At 40.6% G+C, this 24968-nt stretch overlaps 2 protein-coding genes across 12 annotated transcripts in view; both read left to right on the top strand.

Annotated features, from left to right (window-relative positions):
- The window catches only part of LOC308472331 (uncharacterized protein), an 81573-nt gene extending 66619 nt beyond the window's left edge, over positions 1-14954 (top strand). For 5 of the 9 annotated variants that reach the window (XM_080997073.1, XM_080997075.1, XM_080997072.1 and 2 more), the window contains 11 exons: positions 1311-1541; positions 2362-2502; positions 4669-4835; positions 5556-5632; positions 7016-7128; positions 8849-9058; positions 11417-11557; positions 11876-12033; positions 12619-12722; positions 13903-14012; positions 14353-14954. In XM_080997073.1, the coding sequence (XP_080853199.1) occupies positions 1311-1541; positions 2362-2502; positions 4669-4835; positions 5556-5632; positions 7016-7128; positions 8849-9058; positions 11417-11557; positions 11876-12033; positions 12619-12722; positions 13903-14012; positions 14353-14519 (1619 nt within the window). In that variant the 3' untranslated portion in view covers positions 14520-14954. Of the gene's footprint in view, positions 1-1310; positions 1542-2361; positions 2592-4668; positions 4836-5555; positions 5633-7015; positions 7129-8848; positions 9059-11416; positions 11558-11875; positions 12034-12618; positions 12723-13902; positions 14013-14352 lie in introns of those variants that run through there. The other 4 variants (XM_080997071.1, XM_080997074.1, XR_013983432.1 and 1 more) reach the window with 4 other exon arrangements.
- A 4556-nt stretch (positions 14955-19510) lies between these two features.
- Positions 19511-24968, top strand: part of STK32A (serine/threonine kinase 32A) — a 73980-nt gene continuing 68522 nt past the window's right edge. Inside the window, exon 1 of one of the 3 annotated variants that reach the window (XM_080997256.1) lies at positions 19511-20007. The gene's annotated coding sequence lies outside the window, so the exon portion shown is untranslated. Of the gene's footprint in view, positions 20008-20230; positions 20255-20588; positions 20612-24968 lie in introns of those variants that run through there. The other 2 variants (XM_080997257.1, XM_080997258.1) reach the window with 2 other exon arrangements.

Raw genomic sequence — 24968 nt, 5'->3', positions numbered from 1 at the left:
TCAGAAGGTCCTGAAGATTCTCAGAAATGTAGAGAGGAAGAGGCCTTGAGGTTCAGCAGTAGATCCACTTCCCCCTTTCCTTGCAGCTAGGGTAGCCAAGAAACAACATAGAAAAAGATGGGATTCTTCCAGCTCGTCTTTGGAGTTAGTGATAGCTCCTTCTCCTGCTATAGTTACCAAAAGTTTAAGAGGAAATGGAGATCTTATAAACTGAAGGTGCTGTGCAATTATCAGTCATGCATCAAGAGGGGCTCTCCTCATTTTCTGCAGGAACAATGCAAAGAAGTCTTAGTCTTTTATATTCCAACTCTCTCTCTAAGTTGCAAATGAGAATTGGCAGGATCAAACACTCAACCAACTGTATGGTCTTAACAGTTTTTTTAAAAAAATAAACTTTAAAGGTAATTATCCCAAAAACTCTGAACTATTTGTCTGAAATTTGGCAAGCTTGACTCATTTTGTAGGGTCTACCATGTTTCCAAATATCCTGTACCTGTGTTTCAATACAAGGATGGTATGGCCATTTTGGTTTCCCAGTGCAAATCAGTGGGATTTCCAAATATTTGTCTGCAGAATCCAGGGATTGATTCTGGATTGTCCCAGGTTGGGACCAGTCCAAATCATTGAATTGGGCCCCAGATGAGTGAGGCCACGAACAGCCCTAGTTTCAAGTGTTATTTGGGTTTATTGTGCTTTCTGTTGTAGGTAAGTGGGACTTTTCCTACATTGCCTTCTGTATTAAAGGGGGGAAATAACCCTTGCCAGATGCCTGGTATAATTCATGGCACTTTTATTTTTCCTTTTTACTCTGTTCATTCATTCATTTATTTTACTGGTATGCTGCCTTTCCACAAAAAACCATGCTCAAAGCGACACAACAAAGAAACAGGGATACATTTAAAACAAACACTACAAAAACAATTTCATAATAACATAGCAAAATAATGACATAGTAAACAACTCATAACAGCAAAAAAATACACACAATTTTTTCAATATTATAAATACAAGATTAAATAAACAACATGTAGCATCCAATTTCAAAAGTATCATGGGAACGTCACATTTTCATTAGTCCTAAAAACACCCCTCACATGATGTTGCTCATAGTCCCTTTCCTGCAGTGGTTTATAAGGCGGGCAAGGGATGGGATAGCTGGAAACACTCCTTACTTTATGTTACTCTCAGTCTCTCTCCAGCAGCTTCTTTTCATCTGTCTAGGCTTAATGTTTTATTGGCACAGAAGTCCTTCAAATGATGTACGTAAATTGCACGGCTATTTAGCCAAACTAATTTTGTTTGTGTTCTAGAAAGTACAGATTTCGTCGAGTTTGGTGGCTATTACCTGACTGGCATTGTCAACAACACTAAAGTAGTCACCCACATATCATTACATGATGCCTTTCTGCATTGTAGAGACAAAAGAAGTCTTTGCACTGGAGTTCAAAGGATAAGAGCTACGTACATAACACTGATTGCAAAGCGTCTTGTATTTGTCAGGGGATCATTTGCAAATCTCTATACAGCATATTTGAAAACCGGTATGTAACAGTATGCCACACTTGTGGAATCCTGTGACAGGGATTAATGAACCCATTATATAAATGAATCACACTTTTTATATTCATACTATAGTGGCTAGCTCAATGACCCCTGGGAAGCTCCCAAGCCCACCTCCATTATTGTCCCTAACCAACTGGTATTCTGGGTACACAGCCTCCATATTTGGAGGTTCCCAATTAGCTATCATGATTAATAGCTAGTGATAGAGCTATTGTTTTGAAATGATTACTGAGCACCCACTGAAGCTTCAAAAGATGCTTCAGTTTACACTTCTTCCAGACCAGGGATTCCCAAACTGTTGTCCATTGAATTGGTGGTGACTGCTCCACCAACTTATTCACATATTCTGTAGCATGTCTATACATTTGTGGTTGAAGGCAAGAGATAGGAAGCAGTCCAGGTTGCTGCACCTTGTTAACCCGAAAATCAGCCCTAACGAGGCTTTTAACTGTTCCTGAAGTAGGCAGTTTCCAAGCTTTGTCTAAACCTAAATGACAGACAAACCCTATCTCAGCTCTCACAGGTACTCAAGCCCAGACTGTCAGCTTCTAACTTTTAACATCCTCCTCCTGATTGGATGACACTCCATCCACCCCTAATTGGTTTCTGGGTCACCAGGAGGCTGGCCTAAAGTTTGTGTCACACAGTTGTTTTGTAAGACTGTTCAGTTTTTTTGCAGAGCAGCAAGGAGATGCTATTATGTAATTTTCACCATCCTGCTTTAAAAAAACAAAATAAAACATATTATGGTCATTTTAATATGCAATTATATTTGATCTTTGAAATCTCTTTTGGCAGCTTGCACACCAGGGTATTATGGTCCTGATTGTAGTATAAACTGCACCTGTAATGGCACTAAGAACTGCAATCCATTAACTGGAGAATGTGCAGAAAACGAGCAGTGTAACGAAGACTTCATAGGAAAAGATTGTGAAGAAGGTACACAATTTGCAGTCCTGTTGGTTGGGTGGCCCTCCCCTCCTCAGACTGATCTGGAGGGGAGAGAAAAAATGAGCTCATTGATCAAGGTGACAAAGCTTTTATGGAAGTAGCAGTGTAAAAGAATTAATCTGTTCTTATAATTATCACCTAATAACAATAGTGTCCTGTGAAAAATTGTGAAAGGATGTGCTACTTCCCTTGTTCTACTCTTTATTGACGAGCAGAGTAAGAATGGTGAAAGGGGATGTTACTGAGGAAGAATTAATAAGTCAGAAATTGTAGGACTCGGGTTTGTCTGGCAAATCTGCTGAGCAACAAATGAGACATTGCATGGGATTTCTATGACTAGGTATCCTCATGTCTTTGTGACCAATGAAGACCCTCATTTGTCCTACTTGTGACTCATGGTTGATCAGACCTTGAGTCTGGGTAGGATCATGCAGAAGGAGCCCCACAACATATCAAATAGTGAAATTCTAGTTATAAAGTTTTATTAAATCCAGTAAATTAAAAACCTTATCCTAAACTGCACTCAAATTTACAACTCACAAATAATCTAGTTGGCCAAACTAGGTGTAGTGAAGGTTTTGATGCCAGAGTCCTGGTAAATGCACATTTCTGCATCAGAGTTATCTGCTGCATTTTCCAGATTACTTTAAGCTCAAGGCTAGCTTCATACTGGTCAGCAGTTAGGGAGAGATAAGGAAGCAAGTTTTGTAATGTGCCTGCAAGAACTAACCAGAGCACGTCTGTGCATTTAGCGCTTCCATTTCCTTTTCCATGCCCTTGTCAGCATTCTGCTTAGAAAACATGGGCTGTTTTTCCATCTTCATGCACACTAATGCAATCTTCTGCTCTCTCATGGCTTTCTGGCCTGCTACCTATAGCAAGGATTGCCAAACTTTTTGGACCCAGTAGCACATTTGGAATTTTGAGAGAAAGTCATTAGCACCAGTCACAAAATGGCTGCCATAAGGTTGTAGCTTGACACAAAATTGGTATTGCTAATATTTCTACATAGCCAAGTTTGGTTGACCTGGGAGACCAGGGTTTAGATCCTCACTCACGAAGCTCATTGGGAGATATTGGGACAGTAACTGTCTTTCAGCCTAACTTATTTCACAGGATTGTGTGAGAGAGAACTATGTGTGTTACCTTGGAGGATATAACAACAACAACAACAACAACAATAGAATAATGACACCCTTTTGCTTCATAACTTTTTTCTAGGAAGACTATGTTCTTTTCTTTTTTTAATAAAAGCTCAGAATCTAGGACTTCTACCCAGGGTCTGGTGTCACAGTGAAGGCCTTTGTAGGTGCCTACAGATGCCGGTCTGGCAACGTCTGACTTGATCATGCCTACCCATTCAAACACTATTTTCAGTATCATGCATGTTAGTGAAGCATGGCATACAAGCATGTCAATCAGGTGCCAAAATGTGTCTCATGCACAAATGATTGACATTAATTGATTCCTACCTGCTTCTGTGGGATTTCAAATCATCCATCTAGCAAGAAGGGCTGATGTGATCTTTAGCAGATGAGTTCCTCAACATGAAGTTGGGACACGCGAAATGAATTGTTTTTCAGCAGTAGGTTTACTTCTGCATCTGGGTTATCAAGATATTGTTGCATTCATCAGGTGAAAGTTTTTATGCTGTAACCAGATAGTGATTTATGCTGACTTGGGGTGCTTTCACACTAGGTGTGTAGTGTGGAATTACCATGCCTCATTCAGTTTTTAAGGAGCATCCATATGATGAAGTCATCCCATATTTTTATTGTGTTTCTTCCTTTTTTCCCCCTTTGGACCACAAGAAGTTTTGACTCTTTTTTTTGAGAAAAATGAAAGAGCCATGCAATCTCTGCAGGTATAGATGTCTGATGCTACCCTTCTCTTTTTTTAGCCGGGTGTGTTTTGGCATGGGCAGTGAAGGGCTCACTTTCCTGATACATCACCACTCAGCATTCATTTATTATAACATATGTACTGGACACTATTTTATGACCCCAATTTATTTCTGGCATCAAGTGGGTAGTGGATTGAGTATCAGCCCTCTGCAAGCAGGCTTAATTGTTACAACACTTCTGACCTGGTGGTGGGTTGGGGGCAATGACTTGGAAATTATATTTGTTTAAAATGCTGCTGTTAATTTCTCAGGTGTGATTAATCTTAAGTGTCCAACAGATCCTGGATGGTGGTACTGGAAGGACAATTGTTATTACATAGAGACAGTGAAGCAATTCACTTGGGAAGGAGCAAAGGATTTCTGCAATGCTTATTATGAAACTGAACTTATACGACTGCCACTAAGCAAAGAGGAAAAGGTAAACTGACACAGTTCTGGAATGGCATAAATAATGAGAAATAAGAGTTTATTTATTTATACCCTGCCTTTTTATACCCTGTCAACTGAAAAACAGTACCTTCTCCTATTGGATACAGAAGTTAAACTTAACATGCATTTGGAGAGCAAGAGAATTGTCTGCTACTATTTCAGGCCTGACATAGGAGTCTGTATTCTGCTCTAGAGTGGGTGTCTGCTGATGTTAAATATCATATAATGCAACCAATTTTCCTATATCAAACCTATGATATATGTTAAAATATGAAGATAGGGAAGACAACGTTAGGGAAAACATGTAGACTTGTTTAGTCCTGGAGCATAAAGTAAGTAAGGGGCTATATCATTATTTGCCATTGCTCTGTCTTGACATAATTGGCAGTGTTACATTATAAAATCCTACCCCCCCCTTGCTGAATATTTTGAACATTCAAAAAGATCCGAACAATGTGTAGTAAGGAAAGGAACATATTGAAAAAATCTACATTGCATTGTTCATCTACTTGTTCAAGTTATATGTTCTTGCTTTAATTTTTGTACACCATTTAGAGATGCCATTTTATATATTAACTGATATAGAAATGGTCTAAATAAATAACAGATAAATAGTTTCAAACAATTCTTTTTTCAGGTAGGGCAGATTACAGAACTATGCTGTTGATGTTCAGTATGTCTATCAAATAAGTGTATTCTTAATCTGCAGATCTGGCTGCTGTCTATGATAAAGGATGCTATATGGACTGACTCAGCAGTGCCAAAACTCAAAGAAATGACTAACTCGTAAGAGAAACTACTGCTTTCATTAATGGTGTATTAGGCAGGTTTAGTTGTCTAGCTGATTATAAGAAATAAGCACCTGTTGGGATGTTCATCAGTCATCAGATTTTATTGGTCAACCAAATACATGTACAGGTTATAGCCAAGAACAAAACAAATAAAAACAGACAGGTCTTAAAAACATATTATAGCACATATTATCAAAACATTATAAAACACTTCACAAACTCAGGTGGGAAACTCAGGGCACGACAGGACTCCAGGGCTTTCCTGAGTTGAGAGGCTTTTAGCGCAAGCTTTACTGTGTTAAACATAACTAGTTTGTTTGAGCTAGACAGCAGGTATTTGATGTTATCGTTGCCTTCACTGCTTCCATATCCTGTCTGACCAATAGTTCCTGCAAATGCTCTTTAATAAACCTTCAGCTAGACTGCACATTAGATGTTAGGAGGGCTACTGGATAAAAACCAAATTTTTGAAGCAATATATTATTACAGCTTTCTTTCCAAGTAGCCTTAGAGGGCGATTGCATCTGCTCTGCCACACATAGCTTGACCAGCTCATTTACTGAATAATAGTCAGTAGAGCACGAGACTCTTAATCTCAGAGTTGTGGGTTTGAACTCCAAGTTGGGCAGAAGATTCCTGCATAGCAGGGGTTGGACTAGATGAACCTTGTGGTTTCTTCCAACTCTACAATTCTATGATTCTTATTTTAGATCAGAATGGAACATCCAGTGGTTTTGTTGTAGCAGCAACATTTGAAACAGACAGGTGAAGGCAGGACAGCAGGCAATGTTTTGAAATTTCAGACATGCTACTGACAGTATTTAGCAGCCACCTGTAACAGCATTTAGTAAATTGTCTACTAATTATTAAATGATCAAGAAATATGCCACTGAATTGCAGGGGGCATTTTTGGATACAGTGTTGTTACAGATTTAGAGTCCTCAGTTCTAATTTAAAGTTTTGCCATTCAAATTCAACATATGAATAGAAATTACAACATTTTAAATTTCATCATTTCAATTTTTTCTCTGATATTCATTTGTATAGCCTTGTTTTTAAACTTTATATTTTGCTATAATTACCTTGCCTATTATATACTATAATTTAAAATATTGGTGATTTTTTTTTTGCAGTGTCTAACCTTGCTTACCTTGGGTTGCATCCAGCTAAATCATTGTATGCGCAGAACAACTTCTGCAAGTGCAATGCAACCTCCCCTCCTTTTACTCCCCCATGTTCCCTATACCCTGCCCAAGAGGCTTGGGAGAGCTGCAGAGCTGGTTTTCTTGTGATCAGGTACATTCTGTTGTGCTTGCAGAAGTTATCCCACATGTGCAAGGGTTTATTTGGTATAACCTCTTGTGTGTTTGATTCTTAGTCAAGAAATGTATGGAAAAGCTTCTTCCACCTGCACACAAATGAGGAAGAACGGGGACCTTGAAGAAGTTCCGTGTTCGTTCTTTGCTATCTTGGCTTGTAAAAGAAGTGTAGGTAAGAGAAAATTCACAGCAGTTCCCAACTAGAAGCAGGGATGTTTGATGAACGTGACCTCTGTCACTTGCAGTAATGACTTAACATGATACACACTTCTCAGGCTGATAGGCAGATTGGAATTTAGTTATCCAATGCCTTTTTGCATGTACTGAATGTTCTGAAGCCATGGTGACCTGACTTAGCATTCTGTTTATAGAACCAGCTGCTTGTACGCTATGACCCAAGGGTCAGATGGGTGTCAAGATCAATTTGAAATGTGCCACCTGGGACAGTGCCCATTGCCAAGCACCCCAAGCTGGGTTGTCTGCATGCACAACATGCATCTACATCAGGGTGGTCCAGCACATGGCCCAGGGGTTACATGTGGCCCTTGAGGCTTTATTTGGTGGCCCTCGGCAACATATGACCCCCCCCCCCACATCCCTTGCACCACCTTCCCAAAGCCGGTAAGCAAGGCACTGGACTTTGGGATGAAGGCGTGAGGGCTCCTAGAGTCCTCCTTCCTGAAGCCTAGTTAGTGCTTCCCCAGCTTGGGGAAGGAGGTGGGAGGATTCTAGGACCCTGCCAGAGCCTATGGTCTCTTTCCCAATGTCTAGCACCTTGCTTGTCTGGCTTTGGGAAGGCAGCCTGCGGGTTCCATGTCTGAATACTCTTGTAGCCCACTTGGTATGAAACATTGGGTTGCCCTGTATTAAATCTATTAATTGTGTATTTAATTATATTTAATTATATATATACTCTTACAGGATCAGGTGCAGAGGAGCAGTATTGTACACAGACAGCGCCATAGTTCTGTTATTGATATCTCCACTTAAAAATATTAGGGAGTGGCTGATGGCTGAGACCTTCGAGACAGACAATAGTAGGATAGATAGATAAACATTCTGAGGTAGTATAAAGTAGCTTTCTATATTCCTATTAGTTCAGCAAAGCTACTTGTGCAGAATCAATTGTTACTTGCCCAGGTCTGTGGCTCACTGCAAGACTGGCTTACTGGCCTATATTTGGAGCTACCTCTGGCTGGTATCCCTGTACAAAATTCCCAGATGTTAGTCGGTTGTTAACTCCAAATGTTATAAATAGTAGTTTCAAGATGAATAATAATTCCAGAATTCAGTACAATATCTTCCTGCACAGCAGTAAATTGTTCAGAAAAAGGTAAAGTAAAGGGACCCCTGACCATTAGGTCCAGTCGTGACCGACTCTGGGGTTGCGGTGCTCATCTCGCTTTATTGGCCAAGGGAGCCGGTGTACAGCTTCCGGGTCATGTGGCCAGCATGACTAAGCCGCTTCTGGCGAACCAAAGCGGTGCACGGATACACCATTTACCTTCCCGACAGAGCAGTACCTATTTATCTACTTGCACTGTGTGCTTTCGAACTGCTAGGTTGGCAGGAGCTGGGACCGAGCAACGGGAGCTCACCCCGTTGCGGGGATTTGAACCACCGACCTTCTGATCGGCAAGTCCTAGGCTCTGTGGTTTAACCCACAACGCCACCCACATTCCTAATTGTTCCGAAAGCCATCTTCAAATGCAGCATTCGGACTTCGCTTGGTAGAAAAAAGGAATTAGGAAGCCAGCATATTATTAATTGGCAAGCCAGGTGGCTGTGTGTATAATAATGACACAAGTGAAGTCACAATGGTACAATATGATCAGGCAGATTATTCTAGGAAAATGCAAAGAAAAAAAAAAGAATTTTAAAATACCTTTCAGATGCCAAAATGTTCTGGCTATACCCTGGAAAGATGCTCATCTTGCCTATGGGGGACAAAATGTATATACAAAAGGAGCTTGCAATATCAGCCTGCCTTTTAGAAGAAAAATGCACTGGAATCAGCTTATGGAAAAGACAGTATGTACCAGTCAGTGGTAAAGAACTGATCTCAACTAACTCAAAGTCGGATGCTACATTCATGAAAACTGGTAACTGTCCACTTTAGAGTGTGGGGAAGGGTTATGGGAAGGAGTAGCAAAAAAAATGAGAAAAGGAAATTAGAAAGGTATGGAACACTGTTACTAATCATCACAGTAATGACCTATTTATGTACATGCTTCACAAAGTTAGCTGAAAGTCATATGTCTGCAGCCTGGTGCTGTGATGGTTTCATTATTGTCTGTGTTTTTAATGGACTTTTAAATATTAAATATTTAATGGACTTTTAAATCTGTTAGTGTTTAGCTACATTTAATTATTGTCTTTTCTATGTTTTTAGGTTTTTCTAGTTTGTCTGTGTAAGCCACCTTAAGTCCCAGACGAAGGCAGGATAAAAATAAATACAGGCAGCGGCCATTTCATGCAGGGGTTCCATTCCCAAGCACCGCAAGCATCAGGGGAGCACATATAAGCACGCCCCGCCCCTTTTCTGCATCCAAAAGGACCTGCACATTGGTAATCGTGCATCAATTGGATGCGCCTAAAATGGTTACCACCTGTGTAGCAATAACAATAATAATAAAATATAGCAGCTTTTTATAAAATAGCCTGTTCCCATCACATTCTAACATGAACAAGAAACAGAATCCAGGGCAAAGCTGTATAGATAGGGGGTTGGCATTGTTCACAGTGCTTCTCATTAAGGTAATTGGGATAAAGTAAGAAAGCTATAATATAAAGCAGAATCAAGAAGAGGCAAAACCTGCTTCTCGTTCAAACATTGGAATCATCAAGGGCACTGGGCAAGTTCAACCATTTACCGTATTTTTTGCTCTATAAGACTCACTTTTCCCCTCCTAAAAAGTAAGGGGAAATGTGTGTGCGTCTTATGGAGCGAATGCAGGCTGCGCAGCTATCCCAGAAGCCAGAAGAGCAAGAGGGATTGCTGCTTTCACTGCACAGCGATCCCTCTTGCTGTTCTGGCTTCTGCAATTCAGAATATTTTTTTTCTTGTTTTCCTCCTCCAAAAATTAGGTGCGTCTTGTGGTCTGGTGCGTCTTATAGAGCGAAAAATACGGTATCCCATGATGTCCTTGAGTATATGTATTTCGTATAAAATTTATACTGTATTATAAATGAATGGCTTTCATTTGTTCCTTTATGAAAAATTAATGTACTGCACATCCAGACAGTGTTAGCTAACTGGTGCTCAAAGGACATCTTCAAAGGAGGTTGGTGTAAATTGGCCCAAGTGGGTTGGGCTCGGGTTTAGGAATCCAGCCTGCCAGTTTGCTATATAAATTTAATCCACTTTAATTTCGCAAGCCTAAATTTCTGGTATGTGTTTGAATCCCTCTTGCGGAACACAGTCTGAAGGCGCCCAGTGTCTTTCACCATGACTGAACCCCTTGATTTTTTCCTGGCTTCCCGGCCTTAATTAATTACAGTGCTGTTAGAATAAACTTCATAGCCACCTGACACTTTTCATTTCCCTTTTTGAAAAAAAGACAAACCAGGATAAAAACTACACTTCAAGACTGTATACACTACTTTAACTCCCCTTTCCCGAATAAAAATGGGTACAACACTGGGTTATTTGGCAGGGCTAGCATAGCCTCATATAATTGCAGAGTTGGAAGGCATCCCAGGGGGCATCTAGTCCAACCCTCTACAATGCAGAAAATGCAGAAATGTCAACACGTCGCCTCCCTACATTTTCCCACTAATGTGTCCTTTCAGTGCAGTGATTTCCAGGTGCACAACAGGGACTTTCTCCCCTCTGTTCCCTTTCTCACAAACTGAATGAGCAGAACATTGCCTGCACATCTTGCTTCATACTTGAGGTTATACAAGGTCTAGAGACCTGCATGATAAAAGAATTAAAAACTTGGAATCACTAAACTTTGAATAAAACTTACCTGAAAACAAACTGGGAATCTGCAGAATATTTTTTTTTTGGGGGGGGGGACTGCTCCCACTTCCCATCCCCTATGGACACACACAGGAAGGAGTAAGTAGACCCTATTTATTCTGTGCCCTTCATCACTGATGGAGGAAGAGGAATGCGGGGGGAGTGCACCACCCCTGGCAGCGTGATCCCCAGGGTGCCATCGCGGGTGCCCCCTGCCCCCGCAGGTGCCGTGCCCTGCCCCTGGATGTGTGCCCCGCCCCTGCGGGCAGTGTGCCCCGCCCCCGGGACGTGTGCCAGCCCCGCCCCTGCCTGCTCTCTGCCCCCGGTGCTCCGCCACTGCTTCTCAGCACTCACGTGGATATTGTTTAACTTCATATGCCTACATGCCTTATTGTATGCGGACTTAGATAAAGATTACTATTTTTTGAAGGGGGTGGGACCATAAAGTACTGTTCTTATCTAAACATTAGTTCGTTATTTTACAATACATTTTCAGCTTGCAGAGAAGGACATTTTGGAGCCTTTTGTCAAGAAAGGTGCCCAGAATGTCCAGAAGATAAACCATGCAATAGATTAACAGGAAAGTGTGCTGGTGATGTGACCTGCTCAGAACATGATTTAAAGCTCTGTGAAATAAGTGAGTACTACAGTAGTGGGACAAAAGTGGTCTTATTAGCTTGAGGCTATTGATATATTCCATTTTTGTAATCGGTTCAATTTAATTTGTGGGATGATGGAACCAACGGTGTAGGTGGTTTTTCACCACGTGACAGCAGATAGGAGCAAAGAATTGTGGGAGGCAAGAAGCTAAGCGGCTCTGTCTATAGATGGGGACCCACTTTGTCTCAAAATAGCGAGGGGCAATGTGACCTTTTATTTATTGTACTGTTGCCTGCCTAGTGATAATTATGTAAGTGCATCATTTCCCCCCACTGTGTTCCTTCTTTTTGAAAAGATCTGAGAAGCCAGTTTTGTTACTACAGTTGGACATACTTCAATGGACAGTGTTATTACATTCCTTCATATGGGCAGATTAATCATAGTGATGCTGAATACATGTGCAGCCTTTTTAAAGGAGCCCGGCTTCTACATATGACTAGCAATGATGAAAAGGTCAGTGACTTAGGCATCAATCAGGTAGATAAAAAAGAGACACTGTCATTCTCTGATTTCTTAAATGGGTTTCTACTGCCTTTCATCTTATGGAAACTTGTTAGATTACATGGGGAGATAAAATAGTACAGGTTGCAATTCTGCCCTAGTAGGCCTTATTTCTGTTTAGGAGTGGGCTGAAAGTAGAGAAGTGTGAGAATAAACCTTTTTTTAAAAAAAATTGTGTGTGTAGACCTTGTTTGCACCTTTATATAGTACTTTGCTAATATTTTCTTTAAAACCATAAATTCAAAACAAGCTGCTGTTAATTTTATGTAGAACAAATAGGATAAACTTAGGAATGGCTCATTGCTGAGAAACAAAAGAACTGTGAGCTATGTTCTGGAAATTCTCGTGTTCAGATAATCATGCTAATCTATTGTAATTTATTTCCCGGTCTTCTTTTTAACTGGCCGAAAACGTCCTAGTTTGCGCAGTGCGACATGTATAAAGAAATTTGTAACTGAAATTTAACTTCAAAAGATGTTGGATATTTTCAGCTGTCATCAGATGTTCTTGTCTTCTGTCACTATTAATCCTTTGCAGGATTGGGTAGCTAAAGTGATCTCTAAAATATTCTGGGTTCACGTAGCTGGCCCAGCTTTCCAGCCAAAAATGTGGCTTTCACAGGAAGAAAAGCTAGAAGGCAGGTAAATTAAACAGCTCTCTTTTCACAAATTCCCAAATTTTGATTTACTAGAGAATAATTATGTCATAAGGCTGTGTGTGTGTATATATTACTTGTTGTTGGGAACCACATCATCCTGTAGTTTTGACATCATTCTGCAATCAAACAGCAGATTACTTTAACTTTTGGAATGTTCACCCATAAATTGTTCTATAGGAGGCTATGATACTGGTTTGTGCGTTCTGAGTGTTGATTGTAATAACAAGGAGGTCTTTAATAGGAACAGTTTTGAACTGGATAGCAGTTGGAGAGGGAAGGCTTAAATCTTCCCTCCCCAGTCATTGTACAGTGGTACCTCAGGTTACATACGCTTCAGGTTACCCAGAAATAGTGCTTCAGGTTAAGAACTTTGCTTCAGGATGAGAACAGAAATCATGCTCCGGCGGCGCGGCAGCAGCAGAAGGCCCCATTAGCTAAAGTGGTGCTTCAGGTTAAGAACAGTTTCAGGTTAAGTACAGACCTCCGGAACGAATTAAGTACTTAACCCGAGGTACCACTGTATTCCTGATGACAGTCTCTCCCACTTCCACAGCTGGTGATTAATTTCTTAAAACCCATTTTCATACATGTTGTAAACATCTGTTGTTAAGCCTGAGAAACCCATAGCCCTTTGCACTTATGGATCCTTTGCTGCTGCTGCATGTGAATACAAAAAAAGATAGCTTTTATGTTGGGACAGGGTGTTTGTTTGTTTGTTTTTTAATAGTACATGGCTCATGGGGAAACCCAGCCAGATGGGCAGGGTGTAAATAATAAAATTATTATTATTGTTGTTGTTATTATTATTATTATTTAACAAAATTATACTCCTGTGTTTTCTGTAAGATGATATTCAAGTGCATGATAAATAATTATATAAATACCTGTTTTACAATATTTTGCATATAATTACGGAAGCCTTGAAACAACCAACTCATGCAAAGGCAAAGACCAGTTTGTATCTAAAGTATTAGATTCAAGTATATGTTGGACCACTTAGTGTTCAAAATGCTAAATATTAGAGTATAACATTGGAATCAGACTATTCATGTGCACCTTCCCACCCACAATAGTTTACTATTGACCATCCTAAGCTGTTTATAGCATAAAGTATGTGTTGTTTGTCTAGGTTTGTTTAGATATATGTCTACTTCATGTTTCAGGATTCTTTTTGATGCCGAGCAGTTGTGTCCTCAGATGCAACCTGCTGTGGCTTTTTTGATATCAGCTCCTTGTTCAGGAAATGCTTCATGGATCTGTCAAGCCCCATTAGGTGAGTTTAATGTTTAGCAAGATATTGGGTGTTTAGGTAAAAATCACTAAGCTACTTTCAAGTTTCATTGGGAGTTCCTTTTCTACAACTGATACTGCCTGAGCCAGGGTAGCTATTTGAGTTTGCATTAGGGTGCTATGTCTATACAGGCAGAGGTCCATGGAGCAAAAATAAAAAGGGGGGGGGGTCCCAACACTGACATATAATAAATACATTTTTAAAATAGTGAAGTTTTCTACGGGCTTACCTCCTAATTAGCAGTGTCTTGGGCACCGGGGTCTGGCCATATTTTACAGTGTAGTGAGGGCTTAGCATCTTTTCTCTTTCCTTGTTTTCACAGCATCTGAGCCAGTGGATGATCCAGAAAAGTGGTGGATTCCAGTAGTGATATCCACTTTAGTTACCACTGCTGTGCTGGTAGTGACTGTGATTGTTACATTTAAATATGGGTTCTCTATTCAAAAAGAAGCAAAAGAAGCAAATGATGTGAAAACGCCATCATCTTAAATCAGATGCCAAGCTTACCGTTCCATGGTCATACAGTTCTTCATAGAAGAAAGAACAAGCACTAATGTATATTGTTGGCCACCTGAGAAGCAAACTCTGTGAACTCCTTTTGCCTTGTTCTTAAAATATTTTGAATTGTAGAGGTGGGTTTGACAGGTGAAATAGTAAGTGTAATAGGCAAAGAAGCAAAAAAGGAATTGAAAATTTGTTCAGTGTCTTAACAGACTTCAGAAAGTGTCCAGGAACATGAATAAAGTTGTATAATAGATGCTCCTTCAGTGATTCAGAAGAATGGCTGTCTGCTTCCAACACTGAGTTTCACAAAGCAGGAGTGTATTCAGTAAGCAAAGACTGGTTGAACATAACCCTTGTACTTTACTCCTTCAAGTGTGTGTTCCTGTTTGTTAGATTTTTAAATAAACTTGAAGGAAAATATGCTCGTATCCTGTAGTAGATTGCTTAAAGATAATGAACCTTAAAGCTTCTAGCTATCCATCATTGGTACTCCATTCACTTCATACCTTCATCAAAAGAATACTAATTCTGTAGGTTGTTTTTCAAACAACTATTACCCAAAAACTTTGGCATTATCCCTAGGATGTTTGCATAATGATGACGTGCTGTGCAACACTTAGTTTTGACTATACAAGAAAAAGGTAGGTTTAGGATTTAGAATAGATTATTATAATGATAATTAGGAGAGATGGGTGATTTTGAAAAACATTATTTTTTTGTTCTTGACTTGCAAGTTAGTTTTTAGGGAAACATTTTTATTTGCATATTCTGGGGAGATGTTGTAATCAGTGGGGGGGGGGAGAGAGGGGGTCAGTAAATGTAAATAAGTGAATATATATATTGAATTGATATCAACTGCTGTTTAAATTGCTGCTGTGGCATTGCATTTCTATTGAGGATCTGTTGTCACACAAAAGAAGAAACAGTAAATGTAATTCAAATTGCCTTTGAATGTTTGGTGGTTGTATTTTGGAACTTTAGGCATCCATACCTGAATGCCTTAGAATGAGTTTCAGTAACTGAAGCTAATCACATAAAAATTATTTGTAAAGAAAAACCAGGAAAATATCAACATCATACCAAACTGAAATTTGTAACACTTGGTACATAATAGTCAAAAGATTAAAAAAAATAAATACTGTATCTGTGTAGGTCAAAAAAATAGCAAAGTGGTGAACTACATTTTCCCAGACTCTTCTGCAGACTCAGAGTGGGGTTAGGGATTGGTGAAAAACTGCTACCAGTCAAAGTAGGCGGCACTGGGCTAGATGACTAGTGATCTAATGCAGTATAAAGTAGCTTCATAATGGCAGGCTGCTGGTGCTCCTTTTGTATGCCATGCTGCTTTATCCCCATTAGAGGGCAGCAAACATTTCCAGAAAAACAGCTGAACTTCTAAAACTTTGTTCTATGGCCTTTTAATATGCAAACTGCTTTGCGGTATTTACCTCACAACCACCATGTGAAATAACGGGTTACTGTTCCCATTTTATAGTTCACGCAACACATACATAGCCAAGCAAGCTTACTAACTTTGATTGTCAAGACAGAAGTTCAGTTTACTAATCACTGAATCACGCTGGCTATCACGAATTATTATTTTGCAATACAGTCTCAGCATGCAAGCTTGTTCCCAATTATTTGGGAGTAAGAGTTGTTGAACACAGTGGGACATATATCCAACTATAAACATGCATGTGATTAGGCTGCAAGGCTGGTACAGTGTCCAATCACCAGGCCAAAATAGATGTGATGCTAAATGTTTTGCGTTTGGGAATTTAAAAGTTGTTGTTGTTGTTAAAGTTAACAGCAACCACCAGGCATGGATTTTGTCAGCATTATAACTTGTGGGGAAAATTTTTTTCCACCCTTTTGTGCCTGTTGGAATGCAGCCTCAGTGGAATATCTGTGCCCTTGAAGCTGCTGCTACTTGGTGGAAGGAAGTCTCCCATTGGTAATATTAGCTTAGATGGGAGTGGGGGGGGCGATTTTTGTTAAAACAAAATAACTTCAAATGCTGCATTTAGTGCAGGGACAGATTTGGTAATATGGTGCCCTGAGTGAGGACAAAATTTGGTGCCCCTCCAGCAATACTTCTTATTTTTACAACAATTTCATTGTGGTACAGTTGCTTTTTACGGATCTCACATTATTGTTATTCTTGTTATTTGGCACCCATGTGTGGCGTAACTGTCCACACCACCCGAAATCTAGTGTCACATCTGGATTTAACACCAGTGCCTGAATTGTTTGGGGAGTGAGTCCAATAAGCTCACCTCTTTAGCCTTCTAAAAAGTATAGCACTGCAAAAAGTGCACACACACACACACCCCCCAGTTGTGAAAGAGGGAGCCAAGGCTGATTCAGTCTTTGCCTTCTCCACCTGTGGTAGCCACTATGAAAAATTGTCACTATTAAGGTGAGCTGATGGGAGAGAGAACAGACAATGCTAAATGTCATTACTGCTTACCACCATTACAATTTAACTGGAGGCTGGGAACTTGCCTAGAAGCATAGGGTTTGCCTCTCCTTTCATCCTCCACACTGACTTAAACTGGTAAAATTTAGCTCCACACTCTCTATGGCTTCTCTGCCCCAAGAAGCTTTCTGCATCTTTAGAAGAAGTGAGAATTGGCCCAGATGTGTGTGTTTTCCTCACCCTTAGTGCTGCATTGATGGCACAGGCAGTATGTGGGCAGAATTACCCCCTCTATGCAACTCCTAAAGGGAGCAAACTGGCTCAGATTGTGTTCTTGGTAATCTCCATGACACCTTAGCCCACAGTACACCAGCTTTCCTTCCCTGCCTACTTTACCAACACTTATGCCTTATTTTTGCTCTGAACATCTATGTAAAAAGTGCCATCCAAAAGATATCTTCTCTCACCTTATAAAAAATAAGAGGGGAGATATTTTTATTCTGTGGGATCCGTTTAACTACCCCCTCAAACAAAAGATGGTCATACTCCAGACATATAGTAAGACGCAGTAACTTGACCTGTGTTTCAAGTTGCATACGGAATCCATTCTATTTTCCTGTCTTTCCTTATAGAAACCTTTCATTCATAGCTTAGGGTTGTCACAGGCTGTGTAGATTTCCCTAAATTCTATCAGTTCCAATGTAACTAGGTTCTTTCTGTAAATGAGTGCCCTGAGGGAGAGAGTGAGGTGCTATGAGTAGAATTTCACTTTGCACAATGAATGCTTGGCTAGAGCTATTGTGAATATTAAGTTATAGGAAAGTAACTATTATCTTTTCCCAGTCTTTAAAACTGGGAGGATGGGTTTCTTATCCTTTCTTTCCCTTTTCATGATACCTACAAATACTAGTTAAAAATAACTATTTCTCTGTTATTGTTCTGCAAGGGAATGATTGAAATATAAAACCTATATCATAGCAGGTTTAAATTTTTTAAAGACACTTCACAAATCATTTTTGTTGCTTAATGGAATACCATCAATTTGCATGTAACTCTTTGATAAGGAAATTAAGTATCATCACTCGTGCTGTCAACCTCTCAATAATTTTTAATCAATTAATTATCTGGCTTTTAAGTGATGAAATAATTAACTGATTACATGTAAATAAATTTACATATTATGAAACCCTTCTTAGCTATCCGGCTTTTAACTGATGAATTGTTTGATTAAATCTACATAAATTTACATATTGTAACGCCTCAGTTAAAGTGTCTCTGAGGACCATGAAGGAAAAGTACACTTTCTCTTAAGTGTGTCAAAAGTTGCAATTTAATAGACATACAGTACTATACTGACTGCATCATTATATAGGTAGTCACTAGGTGGCACTGGACTTTACCTGGATGGAGGAATTCCTTAGGGAGACAATGAAGTTCTCCCCGGGCTTCCCAAGGGCCTTGCCCAATCCTATACGTTTACTCGGAAGTAAAACCCACTTACCAAGTGAGCATATGACTGCAGCTCAAAACCACCAGACTTAAAAGACACATTGATGTTGATTGTTGTAGCAAAACAGTCACCTTTATTTAAAAGTAGCTCTTGGTATAGAAATGAAAGTCTAAATGGTTTCACATACCTTATTTTTCAACCTGCTAGCTTTTGATTCAAGCTGGAGAACAAGCCACATTCCAGAGGTTACCCGCACTCGGGACATTGGGTGCAGGAGGAGAATGAATGCCTTTTTGTTACATGTCTGGACCAAGTACCCTTATCCCAGACTTTGGCTTGTTGCCAGCTCCATCAATAAATTGGTGGACAAGTGCTTTAGTAGCTGAATAACCACACCAATTAATGTTTAACTGCGCAGTTTAGAGGTAAAGCAGATGCGCAAAAGTAGCACTTCCAAGGACCACCATGCGCTTGATGCAAGGTTCCTGTGTCCTAAGCGGTCCTCAGATTGTACATTTCAGGAGCTCAGATGCTGACACGCCCTCTTCCAATTTGGAGAAGGGATTGCACGGTTTAAGGGAGTGGCTCTCCTCTCGCCTCTCAGAGAAACGTGAACAACTGATGGCTTATGCAGGCTTCATGTCATTGGTCCTGATGGTCCTGATTGGTCGCAGTACCTAGGCAGGCACGTCCTGAAGTTATTTTCAAGCCCGGGGGCAATTTCACGAACCATTAGCCCTACCTGTGCGCTTACAGGCCGTGCTGGATTCAGGCCAAAAGAGCTAGCTCGGTTCCTGGCCGGAACCGAAGCCACCGTGCATGGGACGCGAGAAGTGCTGCATGAGATGCATGGTTTTAATGCAGATATCTGGGGGCGGAGAGGAGATTCTCGCTCAATGGTCCTAAATCCCTTTGCCAATGAAACGCCAGTAACAGTCTTTGCAGCATCATTTGCATTCTTTTCATGCTTTCTCATTGGGATGCAGGGGGTTCCTGCCTAGAAAGAAAAAGGGGGGAAAGGGAGACTGTCCTCGCCCCCAAGCAACTACTTAAGGGATCTCTGGAAAGTGCTGATCTGCATAAAGCCTTTAAGCGACACGGTGTGTCAGGCGGACCCGGCCGGCGTGCTTTTGATTCGTCTGCAGTTGCAGAAACGCTGCCAATTCGATCACAGCGTTAACTACAGTTGCAGTGGCTGGCCGCTGCTTCTACCGTATCTCTCTCTCTCTCAAGATCCCCTCCTGCTTGCTCCTCTCCTTCCGACTTTTTTTTTATTTCCTGTCCTCTGCGCGCGTTTATGTGCGTCTTTGCAACCGTTGCTGTTGTCTGGTTTGTTTCACCCCCCTTGTGACTACCGCAGGCTCCTCCTGCAATCTGCAAGAGGGGAAACTTCCCTGCAATAGCGGCTCGGGCTCTTCTCCCAAGTGTCCTTGCCTCCAGCCGAGATCCTGCAAAAAGGAACCTGGGCAGGCAAAAGCCACCCACAAAGTGTCAACCCGCACCAGCGCACTCACCTCTCCCGGTTCCTCTTGCTCTGCAGCTTCAGGTTGTTGCTGTTGATGCTGGCTTCCGTTCTCTGGTCTTTCTGCCCTCCCTAAAACAAGGTAAGAAAGGTAGCTTTTGTTTTCGTTTCACCCTCTAAGGTTTCCAACCAGGAAGTAGCGCTCTCTCTCGCTTATCGATGCCCCTCTGGTTTTGGGCATTCTTTTATAAAGATGCTGGCTTGTAGAGAAGTTAACTTTCCGCCCCCCGCTCATGGTTAGTAACTTTGAATGTTTACATATCCCTAGCGAAGACTCCAATTGCAGTTGCCAGTAGCAGGACAAGCGCTTGCAGCTTGAATAGTGCTAGGTGTGTGTGCCCTGAAAGAATAATTATGGGTCAAGCTAACTGAATACTTTTAACTGAAGTCCTGTGCGCATTTGCATCAGAACCAAGTTGGGGGTCAGAAAACTGTGGAACAGTATGGGTTGAAATTCAAGGGTTTCAGTGGGTCAAACCTAAAAGGGACTCAGCTAGATTGGTAAATAAAAAGTGATTTATATACGTTGTATATGCGATAGAACGGTGTGCCACCAGATGGCGCTGTGAAGCCCCCCTTTTCTCTACCTGTTTTCCCTGTTTAAATTGACAACACTTTTAACTGAAACGCTCCTTTGATGTGTCTAGCTAGTTCCAGCCTCAGTATAAGAGGTTTAGAGACAAAAGGTTGTTTTTTTTTAATGACCAAGTTTCTTCCTAAACCACAGTATTTTATATTTGCATCTCGCCAACCTTGTAAAGTATTAAAAAACTGTAGAACTATAATTCATTTTCTTCGAAATAACTATTTAATTCTCACAAATCCAACAGCTTTAGCATAAAGCCATAATTTTTATTTCATGGTTTTCATTTTCAGCAGCTGAATAACTTTTTTTTTTAAAGAGCCAAGTACTGTTATGGTTTTACTTTGACATCTTTGCATGCATGGGGTCTCAGCAAGGAAGTGCTATGCTAATTAAATCAATAGTTTTGATTTACCCCCATACTAAGTTCCCTTCTGTCCCCCCTTTCTTTCCTCCAGTTATTAGTCTGTTTACTGTTCCGTTAATGGAACCATGAATATTGTGATCAATAAAGGGATAACATCAGAGCATTAAAAAGCTGGAACCCTGAGGAGATGTGCAGTGACCGATTAATAAAGTTCAGCAATGTTTTGAATTGTCGAAAAGGCCATAGCAAAGTATGCAAGGGCTTATGGATTCCTGTCTCTCAATTATCTAAGCCATTAAAATGTATATTTGTGACGCATAAAAAATTAGTATATGTGCTCTCCAAAGCTAATCATACCCAGAGGAGACCCATTGAAATCAGTGTTCTTAAGATACCTAAGCTTTTTAATTTCACTAGGTCTACTCTGGATACAATTTAGTTGGAGATCACCTTATGAGATGTTCAAAACTCTGCCACTTAGCCATGAAATCTTGGTATTTTTTTCACCTATCCTTAAAAAACAACTGCTTGCGTGAATAGATGTAGAAACACTTTGTTCAACACATGGTCATTTTGATTTCTTCTGGTGATTATGTGGAGGGTTCTTTATTTTGATTATAATTTGTATAATAGGGCTAAAAAACTTTAAGAAGATAGCAGTTATTTAAAAGATTTAGGCAGGTTCCTGTACCCACTTAACCTTGAACTCAGTGGGACTTACTTCTGAGTAAGGCTCCGTTAGGCTGCAATTCTAAATATACTTATAGGACGCAAACTCTATTGAACACAGTGGGACTTACATCTAAGAAAACATATTTAGGATTAAACAACGTAAATTGGGAACCTGGTGAGAAAAAACAAACAAACTGGGGTGATAAGTAATAGAAGGTTTTAATAACAACATGCACATCAGAGTCACTAAGTATCCTTGAAACTATTGAAGCTTGGCAAATGAAAAAGCCCCCAAACAACCCACAATTTTGAAAGGCGAGGCCTGAATCCCTTCCGAGATGTCTGTGTGTCAGTGGGTACCAGGAAGGACATCAATAAGGCTTGTATGTTTCTATTTAACAAGTGCACATAAATGATATGGCAACTGACTTTTATAGCTACTTATGATGAAACATAATTTTAGCATCCTGTTTTATGGATGATATCACCGCATAATGTCATGCATGCTGTGTTTTTCCTCTCTTTCTCTTCAGGTCAGGAGAAACACTAATCTTGACTGTAGCATTTTTCACTGCAATGGGGGAAGCATTCTCCCAATTCTTCCTTCTCTGTGAGCAAGATTCTTGTTGTTTCAAAATAGATTACTTTTTTGTATTATTTTGTATTATTTTTGCTTATTTATTTAATTTATATACCACCTGATACCCGGAGGTCTCAGGGCGGTTCTTGGCTTTGTCCAAGGTATTTGTTTCTTAGCTATCTGTAAGAAGAAAAGAATAGTAGAAGGAAATATGGTTCTTAAATCAGACAATTAACTAATTATTGGGCTAGGTCATTTTTAGCCGTTTCACTAAAACAAGCTTTATTGGGAAGGACCATATGTCAGTGGTGAGGCACCTGCTCTGCATGTGCAAGGTCCTATGTTCAATTCCTGGCATCTCCAGGTAGGGCTGGGACCATCCACTGCCTGAAGCCCTGGAGCACTGCTTCCAGTCAGTGTGGGCAATACTGGACTAGGTGGACAAAGGTTCTGATTTTGGAATAAGGCAGGTTGCTGTTTTCCTAGGTCAGGTGCATTTCTAGTACAGGTTATGGCAATCTGAACTTCATAAGGACTTTTCTGAGATTTGTAACATGCTTTGGAGAGAGGACTCACTAGTGACCGAGCAGAAGCTGCCTTAGATCAGGTCAAAATGTTTATCCATCTAGCTCTGTATTGCCTACCCTGACTGTCAGCTGCTATCCAGAGTCTTGGGAGAGATCTTTCCCATCGCGTTCCACCTGACCTTTTTAACTGGAGGAGCTGGAAACTTCTGCACTCCTGCTCTAGCACTGAACTAGGGTGCCTCTCCTAAGTGAGGGAAGTTCTGCTTTTTTCCTGAGCGCCTTCAGCCAAGTCTCAGCTCTGCACTTTGCACGTTTGGGCCCTGTGAAAAGGTTGTGATGATGGCAGCACTTTTGTTTTACTACTAGATCAATAGTGAGAGCATGCTTTATGCGAAAATAATCCTTACTCCCAACAAAGTGGGGTTTAAAAATATTAGAGCAGTCTATGTTTCATTCTCAGTTCACACCCCCTGTTCTCTTCTACTGCTGAGTGCATTTTTGCATGTGTGAACTGGATGGATACAAGCAGCAACCGAAAAAAATTGTGCTGTTAATGGTCATGCATATGTCTCTGGATGCCACATCTATGACTCTTCATTTAATATGTGCCAGAGGTTGGTCAGCCTGAGGTGTGGATGAATAATCCAGGGACACTTAATGGTTTGACTTTGTAAAGTTAGGTAGGTGTGGGCCTGTTCTGTGCCTGGGTGAACAGTCACTGAAACCAAGAAAAGTTGCTTTGAGCCTACTAAAGGAAGAGTTGGCTATTAATAGCAATATATGTGAAAATGTGGCCTTTCTTCATGACTATCCTGATTCACTTATTGCATGTCCATGCTATGACTTACCAGGACAACTGCTTTGAACTTCCCTCTTATTTACTACTATGCTATGCTAAGACAGGGTTTGGCTAAGTCCTTCTTCCCAAATATGGTTCATGGTTAAGCTCTCTCTACACTAACCGTGAGCTGTAGCCAAGGTTTGTTCTTGGCTATAGCTTGTGGTTAGCAAGGAGAGAGCTGAACCCCAAGCCTAAGGGCTGCACAGAAGCAAAACTGGTTAGGAGCAAAGTGGTTGCAAGCCCCTTCAGGATCCCACACCTTTGTGCACCCCCAGTAAGCCATAGTTCGGCTTCTTGTGCCGTGCAAACCAGACCATTGTCGGCACTACTTAATGCATCAAAAGGACATAACATTGTTTGACTCCCAAGCCAAAATGTGAGCCTTATAAAAATATGTGTGATCTTGAGGTTTTCCCCTCTGAAAAAAAGTCATTCAGCAAGTTTTATCTTTCTGATACCCCTCTTCACAAGCTTCTTCCTTCCCAAGCTCTTTGTACCCCCATAAGTCCAAAGATGCTCCTTGATGCAACATTGCTTCAGAGTTTCACTCACACAGAGACTAAGGAGCGTAGCAGCATCTTAAATGGGATTTCTTGAGGATATGTAAGACTGACTGGTTGGTACCTTTTGGGGGTGCTTATAAAAAATTGTGGCAGCAGATCAGGCATCAGTGGTGCTGAGGTGTAATTATGTGCAGGATTGTGGCCTGTGTATCTGAGTTGTGAGTCTAGGTGTGTATTTAATGGTTTCTCTGGTGTTCTTGAATCAAGCCACCTGGCAGCAAGTTTTCTTTAAACCTGTTTGGATTAAAGCTGGTTTAGGTAGTAGGAGAGCATGATAGAATCATAGAACTGTAGAGCTGGAAGGGATCCCCCAAGGGTCATCTAGTCTGTCCCCTGCAATGCAGGAATCTCAACTAAAGCATCCCTGAGTGATGGCCACCCAAACCTCTGTTCAAAAACTTCCAAGGAAGGAGAGTTCACCACCTCTCGAAGGGAGTCCACTCCACTGTTGAACAGCTCTTACCATCAGGAAGTTCTTCCTAATGTTTAGTCAGAATCTCCTTTCTTTTAATTTGGATCCATTGGCTTGGGTCTTACGCTGTGTAGCAGCAGAATACAGGCTTGGTCCCTCTTCCATGTGAGAGCCTGAAACCGAAATGTATATGAAAGACCAGAAGAGAGGAGGGTGACCACAGCTTGATCAGTGTCAGAAGTTGAAATTTTAGCATTTATTTATAAATAATAGTGTGTGAAATTATGTACAGAGTGGATAAAAGCATAAAAACGTCACAACAAGACCAAATAAGGAGCCAAAGGACAAAAATAAAACAAAAACCAACTTAAAAGTAGAATCCGTAAAATAGTACAGCCAGCGGCAATAAAACAATGTCTGCCTGATTTTATTGAATTATTAAAAAACACAGGTGTTTTTTGTGGGGCAAGAACACAACTTTTGTTTCCCTTTTTGGTT

This window comes from Podarcis pityusensis, assembly GCF_964106645.2.
Source record: "Podarcis pityusensis genome assembly, chromosome: 2".
NCBI lineage: Eukaryota > Metazoa > Chordata > Lepidosauria > Squamata > Lacertidae > Podarcis > Podarcis pityusensis.
Note: the sequence above shows the minus strand (reverse complement) of the source record. Positions and strands in the feature narration are given on the sequence as shown.